The sequence below is a fragment of the Folsomia candida genome, unplaced genomic scaffold (assembly GCF_002217175.1).
Source record: "Folsomia candida strain VU population unplaced genomic scaffold, ASM221717v1 Fcan01_Sc008, whole genome shotgun sequence".
Lineage (NCBI taxonomy): Eukaryota > Metazoa > Arthropoda > Collembola > Entomobryomorpha > Isotomidae > Folsomia > Folsomia candida.
In genome coordinates, this window is record NW_019091200.1 from 2,652,590 (window position 1) to 2,672,860 (window position 20,271).

Consider the following 20,271-nt stretch of genomic DNA (forward strand, 5'->3'; position numbering starts at 1 on the left):
AAGGCATTGAACTTCCAAGGACATGTACAAATGCGTCATACTTTTTAACACGGAAGCCACAAATCACAGATACAGACTTCAGTTTATTACGTTTAATTTTTTTAAAATACAAGTAAATATCAAAGATATAAAAAATAAAATGTGGAAAAAATACAACTTTTAGCATAACAGAGAATAGTTATGAATTACAATTTTCATGAAAATTTTGCATGATATAAAATATAACAGGAGAAATACACCTTTGTAATTGCAATACGTAAAAATACAGGTAAAAATTTAGGGACTCAAAATTCAATGACAGAGCAAAACAATGAGTACAAGAAAAGGTTAATAATAATACAACATGGAAATTTATACTTATTACCATTTAAAGAAACGGCAAAGTCTGCATATTTAAATAGCATGACAAGCTTATCAAATCGATGTGACAGTGAAACATTTCAATTATGTATAAAGTACAAAATTGAAATCACAGATTTCTGAACAACTCTGTTCGTGGCAATATTTTACTCAATTCAGTCGAGAATAGCTACTAGTATAGTACAATAACTTAAAAATTTAATGGCCACGTCTCTCTTTATAACAAAGTTGTAATAAGAATTGTGTAACCTCGTAAAACTAGAATGACAACAATTTATACAATAGATAGCGCATCAATATCCACAGAATAATGACTAGATTCACAAATGGGTTGAGAATTAGCATTATTATTGTCGAATTTTACGACGGGAGAATACTCATAGCGCTTGTTTCCATATCTTGCAAGAATCCGAGCACACCGATGGCAGCACCAATTAAATCGATAACTTTGCTTGTAGGAGGACAGCACTTTTCGAATGTCCGCTAAGTCTGGTTGAGTAACTTTGCAGCAGCAAATTCCTCGAAATGTGATTGTCAAAGAGCGGAATAAGTGGGTTTCCCGGTTCAGGACGAAATCAGAGAAGAGGTCACGAACTGACGAGTCAGATGCGTCACGAGATCGAAACGGGGCTCGGCGTGAGTGACCTGGTGGTCCCAATGCGACATTGAAACGACGAAGCTCTAAATGCAGACATTACAATAATTAATTAGAATAAAATAATTAAATTTTCAACTAATTATTATAACTCATGATCAAAGGGCAGATATGTGTTTACGAAAAATTCCAGAAATAAATATAAAATTTCCGCAAAATGTGTATTTCTGAATATAATGCTCTTGATTTTTTGCGGTCGAATTTATTTGAGCAATAAAATTTCGTCTTGAAAAGATGAAAATAAATACGTATCATATTTTGTGTACCTGGAAATTCTCGCAGGATTTTAATAGCTCGACTGACTTCCTGCTGAGGATAGATTACTCCCGTCGGCATCATGACGTACAATTCCTCCAACCGTGGAAGCTTGGCAAGAACTTCCAAACACGACGAAAGTGAAAGTTTCGACTCCATGTAAACCTCCCAGCAATACGTGACCCCACTTCGGATTGAGATACTCAATTTTCTCAGGTTTGGAAATGCCTCCTGAATGCATTTCAGAGATTCCAGTCGGAAAAGGGTGTGATGAATCGTCAAGCTTTTGATACTTTGACAATTCGCTTTCAGCAAGTCGCCATATTTCGCCGTCATTCTGAGATACACCCATTCAGCCATGAAATAGTCGAAATCCACGTAATCGGCTGCATTGTCGATGTGATGGTCAGGATTTTCGTGGCCTACTCGACACAAGGAAAACTCCAGCGTGTCCAGCGAAGGAAATCTATTTAGCAAGGATAACGAAGCAATTCCATGCGTTCCATTCGTCGCAATTTCCAAATGTTTGACATTCCTCATAACAGGAATCGTTTGTTCGATATCCCTCCAACGTGGTTTTTCCCTCCAATTTCGCCACTCGCAGTAGGCACATGAGCATTTGAAAATCGTCAGCTTCCCCAAATTTTGAAATGTTGACAACTTTTCCAGGAATGTGACAAATTTGGGAAACTCTGGGTCCGAAACATTTGTCGCTCCACTGATTCCAATTCCTTGCAGGAGGTCTGATGAAAACTCCAAGTCTGCAATTACATCCGTCAACTGGGCAACTTTTAACCCAATCGCGCAAAATTCTTTCAATCTCCGCGTTATTTCCGGTTTCTTTTTAAGCTCTGTGAAGAAAGTAATGACTTCCGGTAATGGTTCCCAGATTGGCAAACCCTTGGCGAACTTTAATCCAAAAGTGATTGACAATCTGGTCAAATAAGGGGATACGTGGAGCAGTTGAAGGCAGTAAGTGCGAAGAGAAGAGATCATATAGCCATCCAGTTCAATACTGGTAAGGCGCAGAGGAAGAGCTGATGGTGGTGGCGGAGAGGTGCGACTTATACTGACGAGATTTCCATTTCCATTACCGTTGTTTCCTCCGCCGATCGGTTTTACAGATTTATTCGTCAAATCAATCGTCGGACAACAATCGGGTATTCGAATGGAGGTCGAGAACCGAACAGACGTCAGATTTGGGCACCATACCGTCAACATGTTGGACGTTATCTGAATATTTGTGCGAATATGGGAGCGATCATCTGGCGATGTATCAAGTATATTGTTCCCGTTTCGGTTTCTTTCCACGACGCTGATACTATTTTCTCGAATATCTCCCGCACATCGCAAATGTTTCAAGTGGTGGCCATACTTTTCCAGGATTTCTTTCAGTATATTATTCATCCCAGAATCAGAAAAGTGAATTTCCAAAGTTGTAAGGAAATATTGTGGGGTAGGACAAGTTTCGAGGGTCGAGTAGAGAAAGAAAAGGGATCCCCGGCTGGTCCGAATGTACGATTTTTCTGGAAGAATGCGTAGGACTTCTTTGTTCCAAAGGTGGCACACGAGACGGAATCGTTTTAGAGACTTTAAGTCAGAGACGCGAAAAATTGCTTCAAGGACCTAAAAGTAATTAAATTATTAATTAACTTGCATTCTCAATTATTAATTAATTTCAATTGTTCACTATTTGTTAATAAATAAGTCAAATTTTTACATCTTGGCGATGGTTCAACCCCAAAATTGCCCAGGCCTCGTCGAACTTTGATAATGCCATAATTTCCTCCTCCTTGTCGATGTTTCACTACGAATCTTAGATCTCCTACTAGTCGGCGACGGACTGAAATAATTTAAATTATTAGGTTAACTCGCATCTATCTAATCTATCAAAAATTTGTATTGGTCCCACCTACGCCCACGCAATTACGGCACGGGCTCAAGGCAGCAGTCGGAGACAGGAAGGTTCCAACGTCAGGAACCTCAAGGGAAGAAGATGGTCCGTTCCTCCTCGTCCTTGTTCCATCCACACGAGCTGACCACCTTCGAAAGCGACTTTCACAAGTGTTTGTCATCCGGTTTCGATTTCTGAAAGAAATTGTGTTGAATTAATTCGCAATCATTGTTACAATAAACTCGTCCACACAGCAAACGTTACAAAAATATGGTTAATCAATCACAATAATTAATATTAATTGCAGAACTAATTAATTAATTGCCCAGCTTGAGACCAGGCCAAAGCTGCAACGTTTTCTAACAATAACAAAAACGTTTGTTTATAAAAACTTACATAAATAAAAATGGCACAACTTCCTTTCTTCTATATCTCTAATACTTCCAGATGCAGCAAAAGTCCAAACAATGTGATATTTATATTATAAATTTATTATAACGTCAATTAATGACTCAAACAATTAATTATTCAGTAAAATTTACGCTTTGCACTTGCAAATGGTAATAGTTGCAATGCTGAAAAAGCTGTTTTTCTTGTATGCTGTGTTGCCAATCTTCATATCCGAACTGAATGCAACCAAACTAAAATAGAGCCTACCCGAATCATATCGATTTATACAAATAAAATCATTTCTGGCATCAAACTTTTACATTGGATTTGTTTATTTGTCTCAAATTCGACCATCCTAACTTATCTTACTTTTACCAATCTTATAAATCACGGCACTTGTAATTAAACCAACCAAAAATAAGTAATAATTATTTAATGAATTTTAATGAGTATTTCAAAAATAAGAATTTCCAGTTTTATAACTAATTGAAGAAGCGTAACATTTTTTTTACTCTATTTGAGACTGACAAGTAATTGCAAAAAATTGCATTTTGCATGGTCAAATTCAAAAATTTTTGAGAATTTTTCCTGATTTATAGAATTACATCTTTTTGGTTTCATGCAATATTTCAATAATTACGTTAAATGGCTTGTTTCCCATTTCATGTCACTCGCTTCTGACCTTGATTCGACTCAATTTCATCCATGCACAATCTTCATCAATTTACAGCTAGCAAAAACCATGCACAAGTAAAATAAGAATATATTGCGCATAATACAAAGGATTTGCATTGCACACGTAATCTAGATACGTAAGATAGATACAAACGTATACAAATATGCACCGTGCTGCTGGTTAGTTAGTGCTGTGCATGTAATATTTTGCACAAAGGTTCCGCAAATTGCAAAAATTGAACATCACCTGTTTTATTAAGCAGTGTAGTTAAAAATTGCAATTTTTCACCTTCCAGTAATTTATTCCGGTGAAGAAAAATTACAATTTAGATAAAATATGCCCACACCCACAGAGCAGAATTTCTTCCTCACTGCATTCAAAATCCTAGATAAACACCAAGGAACACAGTGGCTGAGAAAGTACAATGAATTATTGCAATATAGTCCGAACGGTAACAAAAAAATTGTCAGTAATTTTACAACAGAATTAAAATAATTAATTTTTTCAAAATAATTTGAATTCTTAGGTCGCATCAACTGGACTGAAATTCCAGGTTTATTAATTTCCGGAGGTCCAATAGGTTACACTGGTGCAATTAAGCGAATTTGTGAATTGCTCATCGCCACGAAACAGCAAAGCCCTCGAGACACGCGATTAAAAGGACAATATAACACGCTCGTACGTCTCGCGAAGGAGGTGTACCAGTCGAGACGAAGTCATCAGGGGGACGTCCAGCGTCAGAAGGGTCTCTTCACCTACATCCTCTTCAAATTGTCAATTTGCACTTGTATTCAGGACGACGACACTTTGAAACATGTCGCCGCTAAGAAAGTCTGGAAAGATGCGTGGCTTATGCTTTTAGAGGAAATGTGATCAAGAGGATTTCATTGGGACGAGAAGAACACGAGTATTAATTAATTGTATACTAACGGAACATTATTGATTATTTGATAGTTTATGCACAAAACTAATGTATATGAATAAAAGTAAAGCACCTCAATTTAAAATTTCTGGAAGAATTTTGCACAATGTAACTGACTTAAGTATGATAAGCTAGATTAGTTCAGAGAAACTCAATATAATGAATTTTTGTAGAGAATTACCACTGAAAAATTTGCCACAAACTATTTCATATATTTGTATTTGTTTGTAGCTTCATGCATAAGTATGTGACAATATGTGGAAATATTTTTAAATGTTTTGACCTATGGGAGTTGGGGAAAACACGCAGAAAGTTTTACGGTCGGTCGTCATCAAACGAAAAAGATAAAAATAAATACATATACGCCCCTTGATTATCATATTATCCTTTAATCATGAGTTCCTTTATTTAATGCTATTAGTCTTGTGAATAAAACCATACGTTATGCATTTGTGATTTATTTACAGTAATAGTAATACATAAATCATGGTAATTCAATACTCCCTCATTCCAAAAATATGCATAAGTATGTATACACTTTAAATGTTATCACGGTAATATCGGCCCAGTTACGCCTTCATTGGTCATTTGCACAGGCAGAATATTTCCTTGGTCGTCAAAAAACATTCGGTCAATACACGTAACTCGATGGTTGGCATCCGTTTCACTCAAAGGTCGTCGGTGGTACACAATGTACCAGTCGTCAGTCCCTGGTGGATTGATAACCGAGTGGTGACCGGCACCCGTCGCAATGTTGGGATCCTACACAGCACAAATTTTATACAAATATACCAATATGTAGCTTAACATGAAATTCCTATTACGAATTAAGAATACGCATAGATACGTATTTCATATATGTACCTGTTCCAGAATTGTTCGTTCACGAACAAATGGTCCGAAAACGGAAGAAGATTTTGCATAAGCTACACGATAATCGGGTCCTCCCCAGCCGCCCTCTGACCACATGAAATAGTACGTCCCGTTCCTTCTAAACATGAATGGGCCTTCCACGTATCCTTATTCAGAAACAAATTCTGATATGTATACACATATACATACATACATACATACACATACACATATACTGTACACATATACTAATCCTAAATCATACAAATTAATGCATTTTGGCCACGGAAACGTGGGGACAGAGGGACAATGTCCCCACGGTTATTCGATGTCCCCATCATATGCTCATATATAAACCCCTCCCTCTCATGCCCCCACGGCTTCCGCGGCTACGGATCGCTAAAGGTCTAATTTCTCTCTCTACCTTCTGGAGTTACTTCTTTATAAATTGTGCCATCCTCGTCTAGAGGAAGTAATCCAGTAAAGTTGCTGTTCAGCTTTACCAAATTGCAGTGACTCCAGCCCGTAAAACATGTAGAACGTGTCGTCTACATCTTTAAAGACGAATTGGTCAATGGGTTGTGCTCCATTGGCGATTGCATTGATCAATGGACGTCCCAACAAGTCTCGGTATGGTCCTTGAGGAAAATCCGAAATTGCGACCCCGATACCACCCAACTCATCTTCACTGTTGATTGCATTCGCACTGAAGAGAAAGTAGTACTGTGGAAGAGGAAGAATTATATACCTAGTAAACTATGATTAATTGTCGTTGTCAATTAAAGTATGACTCGATAACGCATTATCAAAACCGTCAAGATAAGCACATTCTTAATCATTTCTCGGTTTTGAGAATTTATTTTAATATTCTGGACGCCAGCAAGTTGATTAATGGAATCGTGGTGAGCATTTTGGACTAATTTCGATGAGTTCCAATTTTTCTGAAGGCTTCATAAACTTGAGATCCCCTCCTTCAAAAAGTGTCAAAATCTGAAGCGAAATTCTTAAAAAATTAGCAACGATTTGCTCTATTTTAAATTTTATTTTTTAAAACAAATTCCCGGAGCCGAAAAATGATTAAAAATGTGTTGATTTTGGTGACAAGTCATCGAGTCCTACGTTAACTTGACTATTTACATATGCATGCAACTGATATATGTACCTTTCCCAAATGAGAAAATACGGAAGGTGCCCACATCGAATATCTCGCCCATGTTACCTCCGAGTTGGTAATAATTCGCCAGTGTCTGGTCCACGTGACAAGGTCAGGGGAGGAAAATGCATCAAAATGCAGCTGCTCCGTGGATGAATAGGTGGGATATATCCAGTACGTATTTCCATAGATAATCGCCTCGGGGTCGGCATACCATCCTGGAAAGACGGGATTTTGCTGACAAACTGTAACTAGTACAAGTTGAGCAATTATTGAAGCACAAAGAAAACTCTTATCGAATCCCATCTTCGTCCTGGCTGAATACTGAACTGACACTGAAAGCGTTCTGTGCAGTTAAAAGCTTTATCTCATTCAACGGTCACAAACAATACTTTATTGCACTCGCAGAAATAGCCACATCTTTTCATACGTTAAAGTTAGCGTCACTCAAGAGTGTGTACCTTAACCAATTAACTAATATCCCTCATCAATCAGTTAGATAAGTCAAATGTCTAAATCCATATCTATCACGAGATGATAAGGGGACATAACGTAACGACTTTATAATTGATCGAAACTGACATACGGCAGTATGCAAGAAATTATTCGTGATTTATTTAAAAAATAATTTGAATTAGAACAATTCTGCTGGGAATCTCATTCGAAAATACGATGCGAACTAATAACTACACCAAAACTTATGCTCAATTTCGAAATTCGCCTCGCCAGGAGTCGAGAAGTCATCAGGGGGGCGTCCAGCGTCGAAAGGGTCTCTTCATCTACATCCCTTTCAAATTTTTAATCTGCGCTTGTACTCAAGATGACGACTTTGTCGTAAAGTGCCGTAAAGTCTGAAAAGACGCGTGGCTTATGCTTTTAGAGGAAAAGTGATCAAAAAGGATTTCATTGAAAATACGTGTTTTATTAGACAAATTTGTTTTTATGTAATTAATAATTTTTTAATAATTGGTGCATAAAATTATCGTATATAAATAAATGTAAACCACCGAAATTTAAAAAAATTATTCCACTTTTTCTGCCGCAATTTTGGACAATGTGACCAACATAATTATGTAAATAAGTATATGATAAGCCAGAATTTTTACAGGATTCTCTTGAAAAACTCAAGTAAAATGGATTTTTTCGGAATTTCCGCACAGAATACTTGCCGGAAACTTATCCCTGACGAATTTTTTAGTCGGGACATGCCCCTAAAATTTACTGAGGTAAATGTAATTAATTCTGTAATTAATTACCCTAATCATAACGGTTTTCAAAGATCAGCTTATTTTTCGGAGGGAACCTAATCAAGGATGGAATCCCCTTATCTTCAATTTTCGTATTGGGGTCGAAAGATATCCGGAAACGTTGTACAACTCCGGTCAGAACGAGGTAAAAAGTTACTCGGGCTAGCGTTTCGCCTAAACAAGACCGTTTTCCAATCAAAAACGGAATCACTGGGCCAGCTTTGATCACACTTTTGTGATCCGAGCTGAGAAATCGTTCTGGTCGGAAGACTTCAGGATCTCCTGCAAATTAATTATTAATTTGTTGTTATTTAACTCGGAAAACGTCGAAGGACTCGACGACTCAACGCCAAAATCAGCCTATTTTTAATCATTTCTCCGCTGTGGGAATGTATTTATTTTAAAATTCTGGACGACAAATTCCCAGAGGCGAGAAATGATTAATATTTTGACGATTTTCGACATGAGTCATCGAGTCCTGCGTTTACGTTAAATGGAGTCTTAGAATTTTAATAACTCAAATGCTTCCTAACCCCAGGTTTTCGGATCGTGATGAACTTCATAAATGTTGCTCATTACAGCGGTATTTTTGGGAATCTCGTATCCTTGAAAGGTCACCGTTTCCATCAAATTGTGAAACACACCAAACGGAATTATGGACGATTTTCGAAATATTTCTTGCATTACAGCCTCCGTGTATACCATTCTAAATAAAATTATAATTTTGTTTTGCTCAACGCCATTTCCATAATAATTAAATTTTTAGGGCAGATATCTATTTAAGGTATTTGAAGCTTTTTCTTGTTTTGATGACGCTTGACAAAATTTTTAAACATTTCCAAAATTTCAGAGTTTTCCTAAATATTTTACAAATAATTTTGGTTTTGTAAAAAAAACTGTATAAATTTCGCCAATATTTAGACGGATAACGTTTTGTGTAAAAGTAGGCTGCAAAAATTTCTTGAGCATTTTGACCACCTTAGATTTTTCTTGATCATTTAGAAAATTCAGAAAAAATGCAGTTTATTTTTTTAACAAAACTTTAATATTTCCTAAAATGTATTTTTTTACAAAATGGCCAAAAGAACGTGCAAAATTTGTATATTTAGGAAGTATGATGCTCAGACAAAATGGCCTAATCTTGACCCTCGATGTACTACAAAAGTGAGCCCTTCTCCTTCCTAATTTATTCTATATTTTGGAAAGTACTTGAATATTATAAATATTGAAAAATTTTGTTCAGAGTCATAACGTAAAAGGAAATGAATTTTCTGCCGCCAAAAATGCTCATTTTGTTTTAATTAGAAAACAATTTCGTCAATCAATATTTAGACGATTTTTTAAACGGAAACTTTTGTTAGAAAACAAACTACAAAAATTTACAAGTTTTTGACGACAAAGTCCCGAAATTTCTAATTGTTTCTCTTTTTTCGTAAATATGTTGTATGTATGATCATTGCCTCCCTTACTTATTTTTGTCTTCCAACGACGGAAGCCGATTTCTTCCCACGACGGCGTCCAGCTCTTCCTGCATCCTTTTCTGCACTTGCTGGTTCTCCGCAAGGAAATAAAACGACCAATTCAAAGTGTTCGACGTAGTCTCGGCACCCGCTCCGAATAAGTTTATCATTCCAACCAACATGTGCTCCTCTACGTAGTCATAAATAAATTAAAAAGTTAACTATTTAATCAACTATTTAATCAACATAAAATGACACCACATATGAAAATTAGGGTACAATTTGGCGTTTGACCTGGCGCCAGCGTCACCTTGACAGGGTCAAACCCCCATTTTCAAGCTCGAACCAGGGTCAAGAATTAAAAGCACAATGAAGAAAACGGCGTTTGATTATATTGAGGCGTTCTGAGAATATCCTCCTCGCAGACGGAGGGACAAAGCGATAATATAAACCAGCTTAATTAATAATTATAAATTAAAATCACAAACCTCCAGCTTTCCCATAAAATGATGACGTCGAGTCTTTCGTCGACTTCATCTCATCCAAATAAACGTCCATGTAATCTCTCGGATTGTTTTCCACGTGAGAATCCTTATGCTCTTGGATTTTTCCCCTCATGAAACCTTTTATCAAAATAATTGCAGATTCGAAACTTGACCAACCAGTCATTTTCGGGGCTAGTTTTGCAATCCACGGCATGAAAAAGGTCGGACCGGCAATGGAAGTTGTTGAGATTACACTTTTTCAAAATATATACATCAATTTAGTCCTAATTTACATAATCTAATTATTTGTGGCGTTTCATTATTTATTACGCGTTAAAAGTGTTGAGCAGTTCGGTGGCTTTGGGGTCATCGATGGACATCTTTTCCCCAGCCACGATACTCCACAGGGAGCTGAGGACAACCAAACTGAGCATTCTCTCCGTCGTGATAGGACTCCCGTTTTGCCTTTTAAGCTTGCTTATCAAATCTGTCACATCTTCTTGAATTCCAATTTCCATCGATTTTTTACCGAAACCGAAATCTCTCAAGTTCCGAAGTGCAAAACGTCTCTGTTCCGACCAGTGGGGCCCTTCGGACGCCACGAGACCTCTTTTTTCCTTCCCAGCGATAAGCAGAATGGGGCCGAGGGAGGGACGACCGCTGAATTCGGGCTTATCATACGCTTCCTTTATCGTTTCATATCCGCTCAGCACGACCACACTGATAAAATTCAATTTATAAGCAGTTTCCCAATAAAATTAGTGTTTCGTTTTGAACAATTTGGGCGTCCAAAACTACTTTTGGACCGGCTACCATTCAAAAGCGTCTAAAACAGTCAAAAAAATTCTGTACGCCCAAAATGTGCAAAAGCATTCAACATTGGAAAATGGGACAAAATGTTACAAGTTCGATTTTTGGCCAATCTATGCGTAGATAAAATTAAATTTCCGGTTAGGGAGAAAATGATGAATTTATTAATTTTTTTGTTACTCGATGAGATTTTTTTTTCAGGGAGGCTAGCTGTTAAAGAATTAAAAAATATTTTAGTGTAAAAATAAAGTGAAACTAAAGAAGACGCAACCAATGTAATTATAATTACTATGGGGAAAGTTTTTACAGCTACTGTTAAGGCGATTAATTTTCTTAAAAACCCTAAGAACGGGGGGAGCCCCCCAAGTGATATAATTAGAGTTCTTAGTATTAATTTCGTTTTAAGATTAATCTTAGAGGAATTAATTTCTTTAATTTTTTTAAAATTTAAAAAATTTATAACGAAAATGATTGGTGATAAAACAAAAAAATAAATTAAAAAATAAAAAGTTCAAAATTTTAAAGACAAAGAGGCTAGTATGAGTATTCACGCTGAGTGTGAAATCGAAGAATAGGTTAATAGAATTTTTCTACTTATTTGGTTTAGTCCTCCAACTGCGCCAGCAGTTGCTGATATAATAATAATAAAATAAGTAAACACACTGATATTAAAATTAATAATTAATATGAATGGGGCAATTTTTTGTCAGGTGAAGATGATAAAACATTTAAATCAAGAGATGAATTCAGTAACTTGAGGAAATCAGATGTGGAAGGGGGCTAGGCCTGCTTTGATAGACAGGGCTAAAAATAAAAAAAAGTTTATTCTTTCTAAGTAATAATTTTTTATTTGAAGGGCTGTAAAGGATGCAGCTGTAATTAAAATGACAGAAGCGACCGCCTGGGTTAAAAAATATTTGATTGCTGTCTCTGTAGATTTAAAATTAAGGTCTCTTAAAATTAAAGGGATAAATCTTATTAGGTTAATTTCTAGGCCGATTCAACAAAGAATTCATGAGTTGGACGATACTGCCATTAAAGTGCCTAAAAATGTAGTGGTTATAAATGTTAATTGATAATTTTTAAAGAACATTAAAAAGGAAGAGATTTGACTCTTATAGAAGGGGTATGAACCCTTTAGCTTATTTAGCTTACCTTTATATTAATTGTGTGTGGTTGGCTAGGCTCGTAAAATTTATAAATTAGTTTAAATGAACATTAAATTTTGAATTTAACAGAAATAGTGCAATTCTATTATTTATAAATAAAGGTACAAATACATGATCTATTCTATCAAAATAGCCCTTTTTTCAGGCACATTATTAATTTTTTCTTAGTACATTATAAGATGTTCTAATGTTTTTTTTGCGTTAATGAGGTTATGTGTAGCAATATATATATATATATATATATATATATATATATTAATTATATGCATATGTATGGTTAATTATATATATATATATATATATTTATATATATTTATTTATATGATATATTAGTATATACATATGCATAAATATATATATTTATTATTAAATAAAAATATCTATATATATATACATATTTTATATGTATAAAAAAAAAAAATAACGTAACCATCAATATACTTAAAATTAATAATAAAAATTAACGAATAAATAATCAAAGATCAATCTAAAATAACCAATCAATTAAGGCTATAATAATATGTTTAAATTTATTATATATATAAATCTACATATATATATAAAAATATTTAATATAATATTTTTTTAACTATTATGCTTAAAAAAATAGTTAAAAAAATATGGGGGTTTATACTTTGGGCAGAAAAGTTTGATTTTAGCTTAATGATTTATTTTATAAATTTTATACATGTAATAGGGCAGTATTTTATATTATGAAACTAATTTAGGCATAAAAATTTATGTAAATTCTGAATAAATTTTGTGCCAGCATTCGCGGCTATACCTTACGGTTTAATAAATCTTCTTAGAAAATTTAATATAAAAGTTATTTACAGTAAAAAATTAGGTGAAATTGAGTTTTATTTTATGTAAACCTATATTTTAATTAAAACTTTAATTAAAAGACCTGGATTAGATACCCAGTTATTTATTTTATAAAATATCTAAGGTAGTAATTTTTAAAACCTAAAGAATTTGGCGGTATTTTATTCTTATTAGAGGAACCTGTTAGTTAAAAGATACTACACTATAATTAACATTAAATTTTCTTATATACCGTTGTCTTAAGAATTAATTTGTAAGTTTTTTCTAAAATTTTTATACGATTTAAGTCAAATCAAGGTGTAGAATTTTAATGGTTCAATGGGTTACATTTATTTAAATAATGGTTTTATATTTGGTAATTATAGATAAATTGGATTTAAGAGTAATTTTATGTTAATAAAATTGAATTTAGCTCTAAAATATGTACATATCGCCCGTCGCTCTAGTTATAAAATTAGATAAGTCGTAACAAAGTAGATTTTCCGGAAGGAGGATCTTGATTAATGTAATATAGCTTAAGTAAAGCATTTCATTTACACTGAGCTTATTTAGAATTGACTCTAATATTATGATTTTTAAAATTATAACTTTTTAATTTAATTAATTTTTTAGTATGGTAAAGAAAATTTAATTTTATAAAGTCCGTAGGGGGAAGTTGAAATAACATTAAATATAAAAAATTTTAAAAGTACTCAAAAGGTACCTTTTGTATTAGTGTGAGTTTAATTAATTTTTTATAAAATTTTCTCGAAAAATAAAGAGTAATAAATTATTTTGTATTTGTTGTTGAATTAACATTAAAAATTATTTATAGAATTGAGATTTTATTCGATTTATTTTATATCTAGTTAAATTAAAAAGGTTTATCCTTGCTATCATAGTATTATTGATTGAGTTTTAAAAATATATTTTAATTAATTGATTGTTAAATTTAAGGGGGCTATCTCTTAATTTAGTTATCTATATCTTTATATATTATTTAGTTAAATTTTCGCTTAAGAACAGCTTTAATATAATAAGTTTAATTTAATAACTAATTTAATGGGATTTTTAAAAAAAGTTTAGTTATATTTTATTTGTCGGTTTAAATTAATAAAATTTATTAATAATTATTCAATTAGTAGAATTTTTTTTAAATAAATTAAAAATATAATAAATAAAAATAAATTAATTCGACAAATTAAGTCACGATTGTTTAACAAAAACATTTCTTTTTTATAAAATAAAAAGTATAACCTGCCCACTGAAAATTTAAGGGCCGCGGTATTATGACCGTGCAAAGGTAGCATAATCACTAGCCTTTTAATTAGAGGATTGTATGAATGGTTGAACGTGGCTTTGTTTTATTTATTTAAATATATTGAAATAAAATTTTAAGTGAAAATGCTTAAATGACTAATTAGACGATAAGACCCTATAGAGCTTTATATATGTATTCTGTTAAGTATTAAAATTTTTATTAGTTAATAACCAGGTTGTATATTTTATTGGGGCAATAAAAGAATAAAATTAACTTCTTATTAATAAATTTTATTTAATTAATTAACTTTTAGTATAAAATTTAATAGAAGTTACCTTAGGGATAACAGCGTTATTAAAGTTGAGAGTTCTTATCGACACTTTAGATTGCGACCTCGATGTTGAATTAAAAATTCTTTGAGGGGCAGCATTTTTATTAGATGGTCTGTTCGACCATTAAATTTTTACATGATTTGAGTTCAAACCGGTGTGAGCCAGGTTGGTTTCTATCTTTTAGTTTAATTTTAGTGTTTTAGTACGAAAGGATTAAGCATTAAATTATTTATTTACTAAGTTGGCAGATTAGTGCAATTGATTTAGAATCTTTATATAAAATTAAATTTTACTTAGTAGTGTTTTTAAATTTATTTATAATAATTTTTTCTTATTTATTTTTAGTGGTTGGGGTTTTGGTTAGAGTAGCATTTATAGTGTTATTTGAGCGTAAAATTTTAGGTTACATTCAGATTCGTAAGGGTCCTAATAAGGTTGGCTTCACTGGAATTTTACAATCTTTACAATCTATGCATATACATATTACATTATGTAATATCCAAAAACGCTCAAAATTAATATAAGATTTTAAAACCACAGCGAAACCCTCCATAAAATAATCATGTCGTGACTCACTTAAAGTCTCCAAATCTCAACCCAATTACATTTCCATAAGTTTCTTTCCATTTTGTGAGTGTATTTAGTGGGTTCGTCCCCAAAAATGGCAAACTCCCCACGATTGGAAGTCTTAAAGGACCTGATCAACACAAAAATCATGCACATACATAAATCTCGACACTTTACCTCAAGAAATTTATTTATGTGTCTACCTGGCGGATAATTTTTCGGTCGAACCCCAAATAACACGTTCCAAAAGGTGTACACCAAAAGTGCGACGAATAATAAGATTTCAATCCACATTTTTCTATCCGACTTATTTTTTTCTTTTCAGACTCGATGCAATGCAGAAGAGAACTAACTTCTAATAATCAGAGTCAAGTGCTACACAGTTTGGAGGACGTTAGTTATATATAAATTACATACACATGACACATGACGCATACATATGTACATAACTTGTTTATTTCACTGCTTATCAGTCATCAGTATGTTGCCGTTTGCGTTATATGAATTTATTTTGTGCGGCTATCAGTTCGTATTTATCTAGCTTAATATTGACTCCGTCATTCTTCTAAAGTGTACAACAAACAAACACAACAGTGAAGACAACAAGGTCATCATTTCGTATCACGAGAGTTGGATGTTTTGCTATGCATCATGAGATCAAACCTGTGTAGCGTGTGCACTATTTGTAGTATTTTTTGTCCCTATGAGAGGAGATCAGAGAATTATGTAAGTAGTAAAAATCCATACTCGGTATGTATGTGTGACGTGAGTATGAAATATCACAGAATATGTACATATACAGAAATACGTATGTAGGAATAACGCCGAAATCAATCTTATCTTTGCAAAATAGTTGCTCCAAATACTTCATCATCAAGATTGAAAGACCTGTTAACGTACGTAGGACTCGTCACCAAAACCGTCAAAATCAACATATTTTTAATCATTTGTCTGATCCGAGAATTTATTTTAAAATTCTGGACGACGAATTTGTAGTCTGTAAATTGATTAATAGAATCCCAGCGAGTTTTTAAATCCAGTTTTGATAAATTCAAATTGAAGGCTTCTTAAAATTGAAATTTCCTTCTAAAACTGTCAAAATCTGGAATGTATATTTTTTACAAAATTTGCTACCACTTGCTCTATAAATTTATCATCCAGAATTTTAAGATTTGCTCCCAGAGCAAAGAAATGATTAAAAATATGCTGATTTTGAGGATGAGTCATCGAGTCCTACGTTACCATTGTCTCGTGTCCAATTTCTTATGGATTGGGTTGCGTTTTAATCGAGCTGCAAAAATAGTCTGCCTTCCATATTTATTTATTTATTTATCTTGTTCGTCCCTCATCACTTTTCTCCTGCGGAAGATTGCTTCTTCTTCTTCACGTAACTATCTCATCCATCGCCAGTTCAACCATCTTTAACCGATTTTTACGGAGCCAAAGCGGTTTTTAATGAAGCATGGAGCGTGTATATCAAGAATGGCTCTTGGACCATTTGTCATCCTTTTTCACGTCACGCTTCTCTGAGCCTTGATTGTTGTACTGTTTTGGATGGATTGTTCTGTGGTGGTGCAGCTTATTTGTCGACAAACAACAAAAGCCACACTGTTACGCCACGCAATTTCTCTCTTCCACTTTCTCATCTGCCTTTTTATCACCAATTTTTATGGGAAATTCGACGTGTAAACTTTTCTGTTAAAGATTCATTTCATTCAATAGAGAAAAAGCCAAATAATATCATATCCCACCCGAGCAACAGTCATTTTTGTAAAGCAGATTTTTTTTATCTGTAAGTACATTATGCAAAATATTTTGGTGAAAATTTCTTGCAAATTTAAACTCTCAATAATTTTTTTAAATTAGACAAAATTTTGCACATTAACTGAAAATTGTATGACTTCGGAGTCATTAAAATTTTAATTCTATTAATTTTAACGCAGTTAATAAATATTTTTTTTAGATATTACGTATACGTCAAACAGATTTTTGCAAAAATTTAAAAAATTGGAAAAAAATTTAAAAAATTGGAAAAAAATCTAAAATCCTAATCCCTTCAATTTTAATGGAATTAATAATTCATACATATCATTCCATGCATCGTATTTTGAAGCAAATTTGTGTAATCTTAAATTCTTAAAAATTGTATGACTAGCCAGAATTTTCACAAATTAACTCGAATTGTATTACTTCGGAGTCAATAAAACATTATTCAAATTTAATTTAATAATAAAAATTTTGTAGGTGTGAATACCATTTTCTGAATCATATCATTCAAGTCTGTGATCGCACTGCAATCTTTTTTAACGATTTATTAAAATTAGCAAAATTCAAACTTTCTCCCAATCAATAAGAAAATCACTTACTAAGAATTAACACAAAATCCCATAATTTATCGTGTTTATCTATGCGAAAAATCCCACTGGTAAAAATGAGGCGTTAATTAATTTATTCCATTAAATCCCACAATTTATCCCAACTACGAAAAATGCACCCTTATTCCACTCGCAAAAATGAGACGTTGATTTATTCCTCCATGAAACTTTTTAAGTTTGCGGTATGATTTTGTTAATCTCCATGAATGAGCAGGAGTGGGGAATGTTTATCATAAGGAGAGTAAATTTTATTACGATGAGAAAGATGAGATTGGTTTTGGTTGCGTCAATGAATGCATGACTTTTATGTACCTGCTCCTGCCTGGCTCACGGGATTAATGGCAACAAATCTTCAGTGTAAACTCCGTGGTCGGTGGTGTGGCTGAGGTGTGGTTGGTGGGACTGCGGTGTGTGGTAGACCACTTATTTGACTGGGTGACCCTACCACTGACCCAAGAGGTCACACCCAACCCAACCAAACCAAACATAACCATACCACAAACCGGGTGAGAAAAAATTGGTCGATGTCGACGACGAAATCCTTTCCCCAAAACCTAACCAGTCATCAGTTTAGCGTATGTATGTACATGCATGCCAGCTTTTCTGAATCCCACATTCATTCAATTCACTGACAGAGATGAGTAACATGACATCTTTTTATCGCTACAGGTAGCAAATTTGGTTACATTTGGGGGCAGAAAGTTAGCCAAGTTTTGTAATTAACGTGCAAATTTTATTGGATATGGAAAGTTCGATTTTTACAACTTAGCTAAGATTTTGGTGCACAATTAGTCAAAAAAAATTTGCCAATCGATTTTTACAATTTTTTCTAATAAAACTTGAACACTATGAAATAATTTCCTTGAGTAGAGTTTTAAAAAAAATCTACCATAAAAGACAACTTGTGTACACAGTTGATTTTATTTATTTAATAGCTTGAAATATCCTTCACATCGTTCCACGCGTATGTCTTCTTTTATGCATTTACAATTACACGTATGCAATATTAATCAATTATTGCCAAATGTACCCAGCCTGTTTTCTCCATTGTCACCAAACCACCTGAACCAATAAATCTTTCCCCTCGTCATATCCTCTTCTGTAACACAACACTGAAATGGCATGCTTTGACAATTATGTATGTTTCGTATGTAAATGCTAAATGGAATTAATCATCCTTTTAAAAACCCTAAAAATATACCATTCCCAGAAAACTGTTAATAAATACATGCATGTATATATCATTCAGCAAAATTTTCCAACCTATTTGCATGCATATCTTACGTCACTAATTATTTTTAAAAATATTTGGAACGAGAAACTACTTATGCAAACAAGGAAATTTGTACAAAAAATTAAAACATACTCGCTCGGCTTCCGTTTTATTACGTAAATGTGTGCATGTCTACAAAATTATAAGTACATAATATTTAGTTCCAGAAATCTAATCTCATTACACTCCACAGTCGACTCGACACTGTTTATTAGTAATTAATTACAGAATTTGTCATAACTTCTGATTTATTGGAACACAAGGAAAATCGTTGACTAATAAAATTGCAGGATTTTCCTCATCAGTCATCTAAATAATTTTCATTATTTTAACTTTATCACAAAACAAATTAGCAATCATTGCTAATTTGTTCAATGTGATTAATCCAGCATAAAAAATAATTACGATAAAAATGATGCAATGGAAAAACCACTTCCTTTTTCCATTTCATACATATGCAGATTGAGACTTTGTCATACCATGATTGAGACGAGTTGCTAAATAAAAAAATCCGTAAATTTTCGCCTTCACACCGGATGTAAAAGTGATAACGACTTATCGAAACAAAAATATGCAATGAAATTCTTTCTTCCCAGTTCGTTCTGCATGTTAATGTTTAGCAAATATCTGTAATAATTTAAGTGATCCAATTCCCACGAGTTTTGCCCCTTTAGAAAAAATTTCTCTCATCATCAATCACACAATTTCAATACAAAACAATTTTATGTATGGTTGCGCGTAGCCAAATTTTATGAATTTGTGAGCCCAGTTTTTTTCACAGCTGCCTCTCTTCTCGCAATTGAAACATTACTTTTAAATTATTTCTTTGAACAACAAATTATCGTTGACTGCGTTTGTTTGAGAGGACAAAAAAATGGCAATCCATCACGTCCATCCACCAATTTCCCAGTAAACATGTACATAAAACTGCTCCTGCAGTGAAATGAGCTCAAGCAAAATAAAATAATACGTAAACAACCTTTATTTTATACATAGTTTAAGTTAAAGCCACCCAAAGTTCATGAATTTCACACATAATTTTATTCTAAAACGTGAAAATTGCAGGTAATCAGATACTAAATTTCTTCATGCTTTTCGAGATGAAACTTAACCACGAGAAACAGTAATAATCTCTCCTCTTCTTCTACTACCTACATTATTTTTTTTGCAAGGAGATGAAGAATGGGCATATTTTCCACTAAATATTCATTTCTTTGTAGAATTTTCAATTAAAATTTGAAATTTTGAATAGTCTGAAAATTTGAATTGATTTAAAAAATCTGATTTTTCCGAATGACAAGTGTTTTTCTACAAACAATGAAAAATGGTCA

At 33.3% G+C, this 20,271-nt stretch overlaps 4 protein-coding genes across 4 annotated transcripts; 1 reads left to right on the plus strand and 3 right to left on the minus strand.

Moving 5' to 3' along the window:
- Nucleotides 1–63: 63 nt before the first annotated feature.
- LOC110853483 lies at nt 64–3,783 on the minus strand. The gene is made up of 5 exons (XM_022101750.2): nt 3,561–3,783; nt 3,183–3,358; nt 2,991–3,113; nt 1,282–2,896; nt 64–1,041 (listed from the first exon to the last, which is right to left on the minus strand). The coding sequence occupies exons 3-5, from the start codon at nt 3,048–3,050 to the stop codon at nt 635–637; spliced, it is 2,082 nt and encodes a 693-aa protein (XP_021957442.1). The 5' UTR covers nt 3,051–3,113; nt 3,183–3,358; nt 3,561–3,783; the 3' UTR covers nt 64–634.
- A 595-nt stretch (nt 3,784–4,378) lies between these two features.
- On the plus strand, nt 4,379–5,237 carry LOC110853496. Its single transcript, XM_022101761.2, has 2 exons — nt 4,379–4,681; nt 4,757–5,237. The coding sequence occupies exons 1-2, from the start codon at nt 4,567–4,569 to the stop codon at nt 5,101–5,103; spliced, it is 462 nt and encodes a 153-aa protein (XP_021957453.1). The 5' UTR covers nt 4,379–4,566; the 3' UTR covers nt 5,104–5,237.
- Nucleotides 5,238–5,535: 298 nt separating this feature from the next.
- LOC110853495 (arabinoxylan arabinofuranohydrolase) lies at nt 5,536–7,882 on the minus strand. Its single transcript, XM_022101760.2, has 4 exons — nt 7,167–7,882; nt 6,508–6,727; nt 6,017–6,171; nt 5,536–5,914 (listed from the first exon to the last, which is right to left on the minus strand). The coding sequence occupies exons 1-4, from the start codon at nt 7,461–7,463 to the stop codon at nt 5,702–5,704; spliced, it is 885 nt and encodes a 294-aa protein (XP_021957452.1). The 5' UTR covers nt 7,464–7,882; the 3' UTR covers nt 5,536–5,701.
- Nucleotides 7,883–8,384: 502 nt separating this feature from the next.
- LOC110852903 (methyl farnesoate epoxidase) lies at nt 8,385–15,739 on the minus strand. Its single transcript, XM_022101062.2, has 7 exons — nt 15,496–15,739; nt 15,302–15,422; nt 10,680–11,069; nt 10,353–10,603; nt 9,874–10,054; nt 8,938–9,110; nt 8,385–8,686 (listed from the first exon to the last, which is right to left on the minus strand). The coding sequence occupies exons 1-7, from the start codon at nt 15,584–15,586 to the stop codon at nt 8,415–8,417; spliced, it is 1,479 nt and encodes a 492-aa protein (XP_021956754.1). The 5' UTR covers nt 15,587–15,739; the 3' UTR covers nt 8,385–8,414.
- Between the last annotated feature and the right edge of the window lie 4,532 nt (nt 15,740–20,271).